This window comes from Anabrus simplex, chromosome 14 (genome assembly GCF_040414725.1).
Source record: "Anabrus simplex isolate iqAnaSimp1 chromosome 14, ASM4041472v1, whole genome shotgun sequence".
NCBI lineage: Eukaryota > Metazoa > Arthropoda > Insecta > Orthoptera > Tettigoniidae > Anabrus > Anabrus simplex.
Genome location: NC_090278.1, coordinates 57,169,437 through 57,183,363, shown reverse-complemented (window position 1 = coordinate 57,183,363; position 13,927 = coordinate 57,169,437). Strand labels below are relative to the sequence as shown.

General features: G+C 36.6%; 1 protein-coding gene across 1 annotated transcript in view; it reads right to left on the bottom strand.

Annotated features, from left to right (window-relative positions):
• Positions 1–11,355, bottom strand: part of LOC136885602 (zinc finger protein 239-like) — a 197,797-nt gene extending 186,442 nt beyond the window's left edge. Inside the window, exons 1-3 of the mRNA XM_068230283.1 lie at positions 11,249–11,355; positions 5,334–5,463; positions 894–989 (exon numbers count right to left, since the gene is read on the bottom strand). Coding sequence (XP_068086384.1) covers positions 894–989; positions 5,334–5,399 — 162 coding nt within the window. The 5' untranslated portion in view covers positions 5,400–5,463; positions 11,249–11,355. The remainder of the gene's footprint in view (positions 1–893; positions 990–5,333; positions 5,464–11,248) is intronic.
• Positions 11,356–13,927: the final 2,572 nt, after the last annotated feature.

Here is a 13,927-nt window from a genome sequence, read left to right as displayed (position 1 = left end):
GTAAACATCTTCAGTTTTTATGTTGTAAAAGATACTGTCCGTGTCTCCATTGCATATTTCAATATTGTCGCCGTATTTTGGGTTCATGACATGGTAATGGAAGTCGTACATACGTGTTTTTAAAATATCCAAAATGCCCCTTCCTATATAAATTGGCTTATCTTGTCCATATTGATGGTGACTAACTCATTATTGAATATTGTTCTCTTTTTGAAATTTGGTTTTGCCACCAACATTTCACATTTTTCTCCATTAGTAACTAGTTTTATGTCAACTCTGTTCCGAATATCTTCCACTGTTTTTCAAAAAACACTGTTGTTCATTAACTTGTAGAAATCCTTTTCGAAATTGTTAGTTGCCTTCATTCTCATCTCTGTATTCAAAGCAATATATTTCTTTAGCTAGTCCGACTGCTCGAATTCTATTGCTCGATGAATCGTTTTTAGTTTCATACCAGGAGCGATATACTGTTTCAGGTTTCTGTAACGGAGAACATAGTTTTCGTTGTTATGCAATGTTCCAAGTAATTTTGACTCCTTAGTACCTGGTACCAGTAAGAGTAACAAAGGAATGTATCTTATAGCAACTCTGTGTTCAAAAATATTTAAGAAGTAAAAAGAATTAGTAGGAATGTCTTCAGCACCCAAATGATATTACGTACAGGTCTTTGCACCAATCGTAACTGCTCCACAATACTTAATGCAAGATCATGGAACAACTTGAAAGAAAAGTGAAAATTAGGTAAGTAAACAGTCAACCTCATAAAAAGTATATTTTCCACAGCACTGTCAATCGTATGCATTGAAACGAAGGGTCAACCACTGATATCTGTTAAGCCATTTTTCTAACTATTTTTATTACATGACGATGGCTTATCAAATTATGTACATTACCTCAAGAGAGTTTTCCTGTGTTGACTCTGGCTCTGTTAACTCTGACTTGACTTCTTTTTTCAGAGCTATCACTTCTGATACATGTTCAATATTTTCCTGTGGAAAATAGATATATTAGGTATGCACATAACACATATCTACAAATGTATCAATAACAAATGGGCATGATAATTCATTACCTGCCAGTATTACAGTTACTTTAAAAATTTCACTAATGTTTAAGGAAGGTTTATACCAGTAGAGGATTCTTAAAACTAAAGGCTCTACTAAGAACGGTGTTACTATCCTTGCTCACTCCTTATATCAGAGAAAGGATGGGACTGAGAACCAAATACATTGAGAAACATTTTCTATCCATATCAGAAGATATCCTACCAGGGATGGAATTGGGGCAATCTCGCACAGAATTTGGAAGGAAGTTGCGATAGACATAAACATTAAATCTTATGAACTGTTTTCATATGTCCAATCATATCAATCAAATCTTAGAGGTTGTTTGAACCACTTCGAAGTGTTAACACTTTTCTAAATCTTTTTTTATTCTCACCATAGACTTGGTTTACAGAAATTAAAATACCTTGAAATATTTGAATCACATTCTCTACTCTGGTTTTGCCGAGCTCAAAGGGACTACATACTGCATTGAGACATTCCTGTTTCAAACAGCATATCTTCCAGGTGTAAATATTAAAAAAACTATCATGAAAGAAGCAGACTCATCACAGATACCAAGGAAAGATGTGATGTAGTCCAAACTCAAAGCAACTACTCTGCAAATGAAAATGTTTTACCACTCCAAACATGTTTATGTAGTATTCTGTGAAGAAATGTGGGGATAAGAACACCATCAGTGGAGAGTCAGCAGTGTTCAAGTGTACATCTACAGTTTCAGAAGCTCATTCATGATCTACTATGAGACTTTCAAATTTCTCACTTGGATTCATAAAATCTCGTTGGCACTGAAGGGGTGGGGGAGGGACTGTGATCAAAAGTTTACATTCTAATATACGTTCATTTAATAAAAAAGCAAATTAAAATATAAAATTCTAGAATATACAGACTTAACCCATTCAATACAGTAGAAAAAGAACAGTAACCATACTAAAGAAAGGATTAAAACAGATGCACAAAACAACAGAGAAGGAAATAATGATAAAGAGGAAAGAAAATTTCAGTTTTAATGTGCCTTAACCCATATGCACACATCAGCCCTGTGCGCTGACACTGCTTGGAATCCACCAACTTTTCAGTAAGCAACCTTGGTGTTGAAAGTTTTTGTTGAAACAGTTCAGTGGGTGACTGAGCTGTTTTATATAATTGAGAAGTTCCATGCTATTGCTCATGACACAAAAAACATGTTTGTGTAGTGTTCTGTAAAGATATGTCAGGATAAGAACACCATCAGTGGAGAGAAATATAAACCATAAAAATATCTGTTTGAGAACTTAATTTTTTCATTAACTTATCTTACCTTAGAAGATCTTTAGTGTGTGGTATGACCTTATATATACGACATGAGCCTAACATTTGGATGATTTGGCAATAAGGAAATAATGGGAAACCATTCACGAGGCAGCAAATAAGGAGATTCGAACCTACTATCTCCCAAATATGGACTTACAGCCGTGTCTCACTCGGCATATTATTATTATTATTATTATTATTATTATTATTATTATTATTAAGATTCGGTTTGAGGATCAGTAGTTAAGTGTTTGCATCCAGGTACCAAGATTGTAGGTTCAAATCCAACAGTCCTAATCAGATCTTGAGGGACAAGAGAAAGTCCATTCAGCATTCCATGTAGTAAGATATTCTTATGCGAAAGATCTCTGGTGTTACATTTAGTGTTCATTAATACACAAGATCACTAATAACTTCTTCCTCAGTATCACTGCTGAAATCAGAGCCTAAAACATCAAGTAAGAGTTGAGTTGTGCTATTACTGAGCATATCGCGCGCGCAAAACACTTCCTTCTCAGCCATCTTGTCAACAACAGAATACCGATTCCTTGATCGATATTTTAATCAATTCTCTTTGCCACAGAAGCATACCAGACCACTCTGGTGACACTTTGAGACACGAAGAACATATTTCAAGTAGAAATGTCTCCAGAAAAAACCAACAGATGTCACAAACATCTCCAATAAGCGACCTTGCACCGCGGCGGCAGCTTGTGAATTCCTGGCCCAGCCAGTTGAGCGTGTATCAGTCTGCTTGTGGGTGCATAGGAGTTAAGTTCCCAAAGTATCAGAGACCAATAAGAAGGGGCATATTAAAGAAAATTTTCTCAGAAATCATGAATCCTAAGTCCATAGACATGGTTCTCTATTTAACATAGACACTGACCTGTATTGGGGGAATAAAATGAGCGTTTCACTATTCTGCCTTTATAGATGAATTCAACATCTGAGCAGATCCTAATTTTGAGAGAAATTAGATTCGAATTTTGAGGAATTTTATCTCTCTTATGCCATAAGCAACTTTGCTCTTTGCTTAACACATGTATCTCCCAACAGATTGTGGATGTGACGGCAACCCTGAGTAATCATACCTATGTTGACATTCTGTTTAGCAGACTGGTATATCCAGTCTCAAAAACACTGACAAAAGCTTATGATTTATCTTCTTCCACACTAATTATGATAGGAGTAATAATTTTCAACATGTGGTGCTAATGGGTGTGCGGTAGTGTTTGAGGATATTACAGTTTTAAAAAAGTAAAATGGGCCAACAAGCCTCTTTTATAATCAGAGTAACCAAAGCAATTTTGATACTGACAGTAACATATACAGACTAATCCTACCCCAACATTAACACACTCCATAACAATTTCTGGTATTGGCACACATTTAATTAACGTAATTTTCATATCTGAACAAGTATGATGCAGTGACATTATAAGAAATTTCAAACCGAGTGTTCTTGATCAGGAGTGCACTCATATATCAGGTTCATGTTTGACACAGAACATGAAAAGGAACATCGAACGTAGAAATCTTGAACAGCAGTACGCTTACATCTCGGATGTGTTCAGAACCCATTCTCTTCTTTAGCACCTGTACCTTAGAACTCAACAAGCACACGTTAATTCTCAGAATATAATACATTTATTGCAGAATTTTAGCTTTAAGCAACTCTTGGGCAATATCTCATCCATAAATTAGCATTTCACAGTATTTGCAAAAGTTATTACTGTCGAGTCACAGTTATTCATTAAAGTCCCTCTTCCAACGTTCAAGTTTTTCAAAGACACTCTGGTGCCATAATGGTGTCCAGAAATTTATATTAATGCAGGTATAACTACAGATACATGCTGGCGAAATTCACCTTCTTCAAGTACCTCTAGACCGAACCCAAATCACACTTGCTCACATGAAATGAGCATGTCACCAGTTTACCCTCTGAACTATCACAAGAAGTTACTGAACTGAAAGCCACACAATCAGAGGATTGCAATGGATTGTGTATACAGTAGGAACAAACAGAGCAAGGAAAGATGATGAAAATATTTTGCTTCTTCTCCTAAAAATTCCACTGCATCTCTGCCTTCATCACGGTGTTTGTCTTAGTTGAGCTATACTCACAATAAACTGCCATGGCAGAAATTTATTACATTCTCACCCAAGATTACTAACATTGTAAAAAGGTTTAAATGATGCAAATCTCACCAGGAATTTCTTTTCGAGGAAAAATATGTTCACCATGAAAGCTAGGGACCTACTGGCCTTAACTTAATTCAATTTATCACCCACCATTTTCTATTAACTCAGTAACTACTAACACTGCAATTGGCCGACATGTGATAGGAAATGATGTCAATCACACAAAGATTCCATTACCAAATCATGCAGAATAAATTCATAACCACACACCCTCCAGAAATCCATTTCAATAACCAACAGAGGTAATCAATTAACAAAAGACAGTCAGTCAATGGGTACTTAACACAAGAAATGCCCTGAAGTCTCGATCTTAAGACACTGCCTTTACAACTTTGTCACAAGCTCGACTTAACCAAGGGTCCTTCACTGTCAAGCCCACAACATTAATTCAGCTTTTTGCCACTACAAAACATACAATGCACTGCTGTCTCCCTGGCAAGGGCTACAGGCTAATTGTCCACTCAGCGGTCCTAATATGGGGGGCTTATGCCATCAGAACCTCTTTCCTTGTCCCATGAACAATGCTTCGTCACTAGCTGCTTCCATAGATGTACATCAATAGTGTTGTTTATAGTTCCTAAGTCTTGGCAGCGTTGTTTAGCACACTGCGGCGTATTCTCACACAAAGAATCAAAACAGAGACAAACCACGCCTAGAAGCCCATGCAGCAAATGGTGACTGCTGGTGTTAGTATCGGGTATGTGCATAGTAAATTTTGCCCTGCCAAACTTATTCAGCTACTAAGGTCTACAATGTTATCTGGATCAGACTTACTAGTGATGCATCTGTTGTTTCTTCAAGCCACGCTGGTTCCTCTTTGAAGTTCACTTCCAGGTCCATTTCACACTCCAACCGAAGTAGTTAGAAGGTACTGAGGTTCTTGGTTACTTCTGAAGTCCTTAAACTGAAACACAGGCCAGGAAAGTAGTATATTACCTTAATGCTGTCATTGCTACTTAGGTTACTTGTCAATAGAATAAACAACAATGAGAATGCAGAAAAGACCCAAAATTTTAGGTGACTGTTGATATCATGGTCATACCTATAGGATTTCAAGTTTTCTATGACTGTTACTACGATCATAGCTAAAGACCTCCAGCTGTACATTACTTCCATACAATATCTAATTTAACATTATTTCGATACTGAGATCATAGTCAAAGGATCCCTACTTTTACATGACATCTTATCATCATATTCATAGCTATACAAGACACAGCTCTATATGGAAATAATCCACAGCAGTGTAACTTTTCTTTTCAATAATCCAACATACATTGATTTTGATCGAAATTAACAAAATTCCTTCAAAATTCAGTAACTATTCCATTCGCACTTCACTCTGGTCACCCGGGTCCTTATCTCTGAATCTTTCTACCATTTTTATCCTCTGCACTTTGCTTTAAAACTAACAGAAAAAGTTCACAGTGCCATGAGAGTTGTTCTATCAAACTTTTCCTTCTTAGGATCAAATTCCCACAAACCATTCTTTTCTCATCAAGCCGATTCGCTCTCCTTATTTGAGACATGTTCTACCCATCTGATCTTCAACAACCTCCCATAACGTGGCATTTCAAAGGCTTCAACTATGTTTTTCTTGTCATAAGTTATTATTTGTGTTTCACTTTCATACAGTGCCGGACTCCACACTCAGTGTAAACACAATTTTTAAATATTTCAATCTAAAGAACATAATGAAGAAAAGATGGGAGTTAAGGTAGGATTTAGTGATGACATTTATAGATATCGAGCAGGCATATGACAGTGTACCATGACAAGTGGCCTTGGATGCATTAATAAAAAAGAAGTCAGGAGAGGAGAAGAATCAATTATAAAAGCCAAAAATGAATAATAAGTAGTACAAAGACTGTAATACAACAAACAACTGGTTCAAAGTAGAAGCAGGACTTCTACAAGGATGTGCATTATCCCCTCTACTCTTTATTACAGTAATGGATGAAATCCACAAGAGTATACAACAGAAATGTAAACCAAAGAGGTATACTAAGATGACAAATTAATATGGGGAGAAGGTGAAATAGAGGTACCAGAAAATTTTATTGTAAGGAATCAGGAAATAGAGGAATATGGAATCAAAATTAGTGTGCAGAAAAAAGTGTACGATAGTAGAGGTGTGCTGCAATGGTACAAACATGAGCACACACAAGTAATAACACAGAATGATAACAATAACAGAAATAAAACACCAGGCCAAAGAAAAACAACAAGGCAGGAAACTAAAACAAGGGGAGGAAACTAAAACACAGAGAGAGACCTGGAAGCAGTGGATCAGGAAACATAGCTATACAGTACTGGTCTAATACCCATTAAAAGAGAAACACCTCTTAAAACTGAACAACAAAATTTCATTTAGGAAAAAATTAAGCTTTGAAATTGAATTAGCACAGAGCAAAATTAGGGTTTTAAAGTAACAGAAAGCAAAACTTAAGGTCATCTTCAATTAAAATGCAATAGAGGTATAAATAATAACAAGTTTTAAATGAGAACAAGATTAACAACTAGGACACTAACCCTACTTGAAGCGCGATCAGCCAATGCAAAAGGAAAATAGTTGACAGGAAATCGAAATAGCTGAAATGGAAATCACATAACTTGTTAGCAAACTTAAGTTTTAGATTTTAAGTTACACCAGATATAAATTTCAGAAGAAAACATTTTCAGAGATTCACAACGTAGATGGGATATTCACAAGCTCTGCAACATAGTTCAAAAAGATGACCACGAGAAGCTGATGTCTTGGTCCAGAAGGATTTTTGAATTCAACGCCGAAACACATCAATATATAATTCAAAGCATTACTTACAGTTAATGGGACAGCCGTACCATGATACGCAAATCCTTCGACAAGATACAGACATACAGGTGTGCATTCTCAGAAAAACAAATGAACATAAATTTAACTTAAAATAAATTAAGGTACAGTCATAATTTCTTTCTTTTAACGAATTCTCAGCCTTAGTAGTATTCTGCTAGTTACAAGACATCCTACTGAATTTCTGCGAGGCATATCACCAAAATAATCCACTAGTTTGAGTTTATATCAGTTAAATTAAAAGTTAAATAAACCAGAAATTATCAAAAGAAAGAGCGCAAGCATCACTTGGAATTGGAGAATTAACATTAAATACACCACTAACACATCCACAGACAAAACTGCCAGGCCAGCTGCCTTGGCCATCACCATAGCAATGACCAAACAAGGTAGCAGAACAACCAACCTCAAAACACTGTGCAACAATGGGAAGCACACACGATATGAAACAAAAGGAATCAGTTAGATCATATAACTCGAAGAATTACATGTTGATATAAAATAATAAAAGATGAAAAGAAACTTTAATATTAAGAATGGGATCAGATAATAATTTAAAACTCTTGCAGAAACTCACGTGGTAATTAAACAGCCTTCAACATAAATTTGAAAATAATAATGCATTACACAATATTTAAAAAGGAGCCTGTTTGTGATGATAATAATATTTAAAAAAGGAAGTAATCAACTTCACACGAGCGAGTCAGTTTAATGTGACCCAAATGGAAATCACATAACCTGTCAGCAGGCTTAAATTTTAGATTTTAAGTTACACCAGAAACAAATTTAAGAATAAAACATTTTCAAATATTCGCAGAGTAGGCATGATATTCACAAGCTCTGCAATATATTTCAAAATTATGACCACGAGAAGCTAATGTCTTGGTCCAGAAGGATGTTTGAATTCAATGCTAAAACACACCAATATTTAATTCCAGGCATTTCCTACAGTTAACGGGACAGCCGTACCACGATACGTAAATCACTCTCACAAGATACAGACATGCAGGGGTGCATTCCCGGAAAAAAAATGTCCATAGCCGAATGCCATATCTAAAAATGTTAACGAAGGGAACGACAGTGCAACCTCGGTTACAGCGGTGACAAGAGTTAATAGAGAAGGAAGAGGGAATATTTAAGAAAGTTGTGGAATGTTTCAAGTAACACCAATATAAATGGTCTGTTATTGGACATTATAAGTTTTCCAGCTAACTCATTCCTGGCTGCCAGCGTTTCACCCCCATGTGCTAGGCTGGGGTCATCAGTTGGTACCTAGCACACCTACCAAGACGCATGGCTAGTGCATACCGTGGAGGCCACTGCGTAGGCTAATTGTAGCCACCGGCAGTGCCAATGCACTATGAGAGACTTTGCCTCACTACCAAAAATTGATGCCTGCTTGGCCATCAGATATAGATGTTCATTCCTATGGGGAACTATAGGGTACTGCCAGTGGCTACAATTAACCTACACAGTGGCCTCCATAGTATGCACTAGCCATGCGTCTTGGTAGGTGTGCTAGGTACCAACTGATGAGCCCAGCCTAGCACACGGGGGTGAAACGCTGGCAGCCAGGAATGAGTTAGCTGGAAAACTTATAATGTCCAATAACGGACCATTTATATTCGTATTATAAATTTACTCATTCAGAACAAATATTTCTGATTCCCTATAAGAATCAACATCTATATCATGCTTCAAGCATTCAGGAAGAATAATTGCAGAAAATGGGAAAATAAACTAAGAAAGTAAAAGAAAATTGAACGAGACAAAGGGTTTTACCAATGTGTGAGAAGTATAGTCTGGAACTGGGACATCCTTAAGGAATACAAGAAAATATTGCACCCACTGTATTTCACACCAATTATGACATATGCAGCGGGCACATGGACAAAACAAAACACGATGAAAGCAGAATCCAAGAGGCAAAGATAAAATTCCTTAGAGGAATAATAGGTAAGATATGAAGGGATAAAATCAGACATTTAGAAATCAGGGAGAGAATTGGATTCCTTAAACAGCAAGACAAGATAGAGACCAGTAAGCTGAAGTGGTATGGACACATGATGAGAATGGAAGAGGAAAGAGTTTCAAAGTGAGTATTTACAGAGAAACTGATAGCAGAAAGACATCAGGGAATGCCCAGGAAGAGGTGGATGGGTGTAGGAGAGTATTAGACAATAGGAGAAAATGTAGAAAATATATTGGAGGAAGGCAGGGAGTGGTGGAGAGATAGAAAACTGAGAAGGTCATTGATTCACAACTCTATCCAGATGACTGGACATGGAAAATGAAGAAGAAAAATCTGTTGAACTGAGGACTAAGATTTACACAACACTGCCATCAGCTCATTTCAATGAACAATGCCACCAAACTTTATTTAAGTGCCTTATCTTTATTTGTCTGTGCATGTCATTACTAATGACACAATGAAGGGTTACTTACCAAAGCGCCCCTTGAAGGGAGTACAGTGTCAAACAACCAGTTTTTATTGTTCCCTGGGTGGTACAAACCTTTTCTGTGTTGAATACTGTGAGTGGTGCCTCACTGAATTCATTTCAGCTTACTGAGCTCGATAGCTGCAGTCGCTTAAGTGCGGCCCGTATCCAGTAATCGGGAGATAGTGGGTTTGAGTCCCACTGTCGGCAGCCTTGAAGATGGTTTTCCGTGGTTTCCCATTTTCACACCAGGCAAATGCCGGGGCTGTACCATAATGAAGGCCACGGCCGCTTCCTTCCAACTCCTAGGCCTTTCCTATCCCATCGTCGCCATAAGACCTATCTGTGTCAGTGCAACGTAAAGCAAATAGCATTTCAGCCAATAGCAGTGTTTGTTAGTCATTTTGTGATATTCTACTGTAAAAGTAAACTTACTGCACTAACAGCGAATACTACAATTCTCACACATATAATACGAGCTTCATTCCTGTGGCAAATTGCACTGATTCTTACTCATTGCCAGGAAACGGATTTCTGTGTAAAAACATATCTATTCAGGAAACTATGGTTAACTGTATTTTGTATATTTCAACATAGGGGACACTACTTACGTGTGCCACGTTTACCTGTTCTGGCCATTACTGGTTATTCTATTAATATATTATTGGTTTTACTTTCAAGTAACTGCTTTTTACAGTTTCCAGAGTCAGAATTTAGTCCTAAAACTTTTTCTCCCTTTCTTGCTAATAGTTAAATATCGCACTAACACATCGAAGGGAAAGGGCTAGGATTAGGAAGATTAAGGTTAATTAATGAGAAAATGGGGAAATCATGGTAACGATTTGTAGGGCTGCCGATTGTGGAATTCGAACGCATGACAAATCACCGCCCCTCGCCCCTGAAGATCTTTTACACACCAATGATTATCAGGAAATATGTTACAAAAGAGAGGCAGTCTACTGTTCAGTAAAACATGAGGTCTAAATACTGGATATAGCTGTTGCGGGGTAATGTTGTGATACAGAGGAATCTCCATAACAACACTTATATACCAAGAATTCTACATATTCAAATAATGTTACAGATATCCTAAACGGAACAACTCTCAAGATTTTGAATCCTTCTTTTGCAGCCTACAGTTTAAAGAAAACCTCAACATTCATAGTGTCACTTTCAATTCGCACACAAATGTTAACAACATATCAACACAACAATTAAAATTATTCGCTACATTTTATAACTTCTTTCTGAAACTGCCACCTAAAAATAAAATTTAAGAAAATTAAAAATATTATATAAGTTATACATAATACGTAGGCTAGAATGCTGAAACTGAGAAATCTTAGCGTTATGTTAGTACGTTTCAAATTGAGATATATAAGTCTGGCAAAAGAACATTATTGAAACTTGAACGTTACCGACAATATGTTAGAGGTTGTGAACATACACTGTACAGTGATAGAAATCACAATTCCTCAATGAAGAAAATCTGTAACGCAGTTAACGGTTAAGCAGTACAACTGGATAATACGCGTCTTATACAACAACATACCCGAGACTTCGAAACAAAATCGGATATATTTTTCTTCTCCTTCTCTTGATATTTGATTGGGCTTGGTCGTTGACTAACACCCAGTACCAATACTTTAAAAATGAAACACTTCTCGACACTATTAACTATATTTTATGATGGTTAATAAAGATGTTCGCGAAACTTTATCTCACAATTTGCATATCTATGAAAACACTGTAAGCTTTTTAATAAGTACTACCACTGAACTGTGTTCAATGAGTACTACTGAACCAGTGATCTCAATATATAAAAAGGATACACAACAGCTATGCTTTGGAATGGCAAAAATCGTGACGTTCGTTTTTTGTTACGTTGGCAACTGTGTACGTACTGAATGCGAATTTGTCATTTGTGGTTCTTATTGGAAAATATTTTTCTACACGAGTTTTCGTCATTTTTGAATGATAAAATAGTGAAATATTGCGTGGCGTATGGTTGTAAAGAGCTCCAGAGAAAAGGATGTGGAGTTCAGTTTCACAGCTAAGTTATTTTAGTACGTAACAAAGGAGGAAACTGGTTAATGTCGGACATAACCTCAAGCGGTACATGGCCAAGACTATTTATTTATTTGTATGATTTTCTTGTTTATACACGTTTCCATTTTCTCGGCCTAATATTCTGAAGAAGTAGGCTCAAGCAATACGCAGAGGATATTGGTTACCCATAGCATACAGTATTTTAGAAAAATATATTATGCAGTAAACATTTTACACCTAATAGTTATCAGTCAAGACCTGCGCACCTGTAAATAACCCAATATCCCTTAGCCGAGTAAACAACGCCTCCCTGTTCACTGTATCCAAATACAGTAGAGACAATACACGACACTTACGGATTTCGCCTTGTTAAAATGGGAGACAATTCGACGGTGGCGCTCCTAGTGACTTGACCTGAACAAATCGCGCTAAATTCAAATATCAATGGAAATGTATATACGGAAATGGATAAATAAATTACGTCTAGAAAGAAAGTGGTATTGAGATATTAACTTCGAAGTTGCTAAAGCAATTCTGGATAAATGAATGAAGAATTATTTAAAAGGTTATTATTCAAAGACTGAAATTAGACATATAAACAAGGTGTGAAATGGACTGCTGTGAAATGGCTTGATCTTCCATTTATGCATTACTTTTTTAGCTTTAGCATACCTGCCTGAAATCTTACGGTTGGATTTTTCTTTTTTCCTCATTTGAAAACATTGTATCATCACATTAAGACATTTGTCAATAAAAATATCGGCACATTCCTTACACATATGATGCAATGAGTTAACATTTAATAGCTGGACAATTTTCCTCTTAACATGAAGCCTACTAACAGAAAGAAAATCTATAAAATCTCGGCTTTAATCTGAGAAGAGGGATAAAAGAAAGAAAAGTTTGAAAATGTTGTCGATAGTGATGCTTTGAGGAATATTTACGTACAATTAGAGTAAAAATGTAACATACCCTTGGCTGTATAGTCGAGGATTTTTAAAGTCGCTGGCCTGGAAATGATCTGAACAGATCTTATAATTCTTATACAAGCGTAACGTCCCTTCTTTCTTGTACACTTTATCCAAATCGCTTCTGTGACATTTCAAAACCCACAGATCACACCTACAACAACACATCGGTATTGAAGGTTAACTGCTGCACTACACAATAAAATATGCGTATTATATTTTAAGCCCGTTAAAATATGGGTCGAGCAGGTCAGAAGATTATGAAGTACTATAAAAATCACTGTCACTGGAAGAATATATATGCAAACACAATATTACTTACATGTTCTTGTCACGAGGGAACCTGAAGAACGACCGCGCATTTTTCTCTACTTCGTAATTACTGCAGCCAAACACAGCACATACCTTTCCCCTCATGTTGAGAGGAGATATCAAGGAATGACACACGCTACTATTTAATTATGCCAACTCACTGAAAACGCATAAATAACACCAAAAACTTCACACAAAAATACACGTGCTCTTATGACAGAATCAGTACCGTTTAGGTCTATCCGCTAGAGTGAGCTCCAATAGCTGTCCCTCGATATCTCGCTCAGTGTCGTGTATTGTCTCTACTGTATTTGCTGTATCGAAGGCTTTCTCCAAATCTATTGCTGCTACATATAATCTCATCCCTGCTATCCTGACATATTTCGTAATTAGGGTATCCAAAATCCATGTATTATCCACAGAATTTCTCTCTTTTCTGAACCCATTTTAATACTCCGAAATCCTTCCATGCTTCTCTGCCCAATTTAAAATCCTATTGGTTAAAATTCCTGTGTATACCTTCGATAACGAATCCAGGAGTGTTATCCCTCTGTAGTTATTAGGATCACTTCGACTCCCTTTATTCTTGTAAATGGGACATAATACTCCTTTTCTCCATTCACTAGGAAATTTCGCCGATTCCCATACCTTGTTAAAAAATTTAACCATCACCTCCAACATCGATTCGTTTGTCCCTACTTTCTTTCCATACTCTATTAGTAATACCATTTGCCCCACCCGCTACTTTCGTTTTTAATTTACTTAACA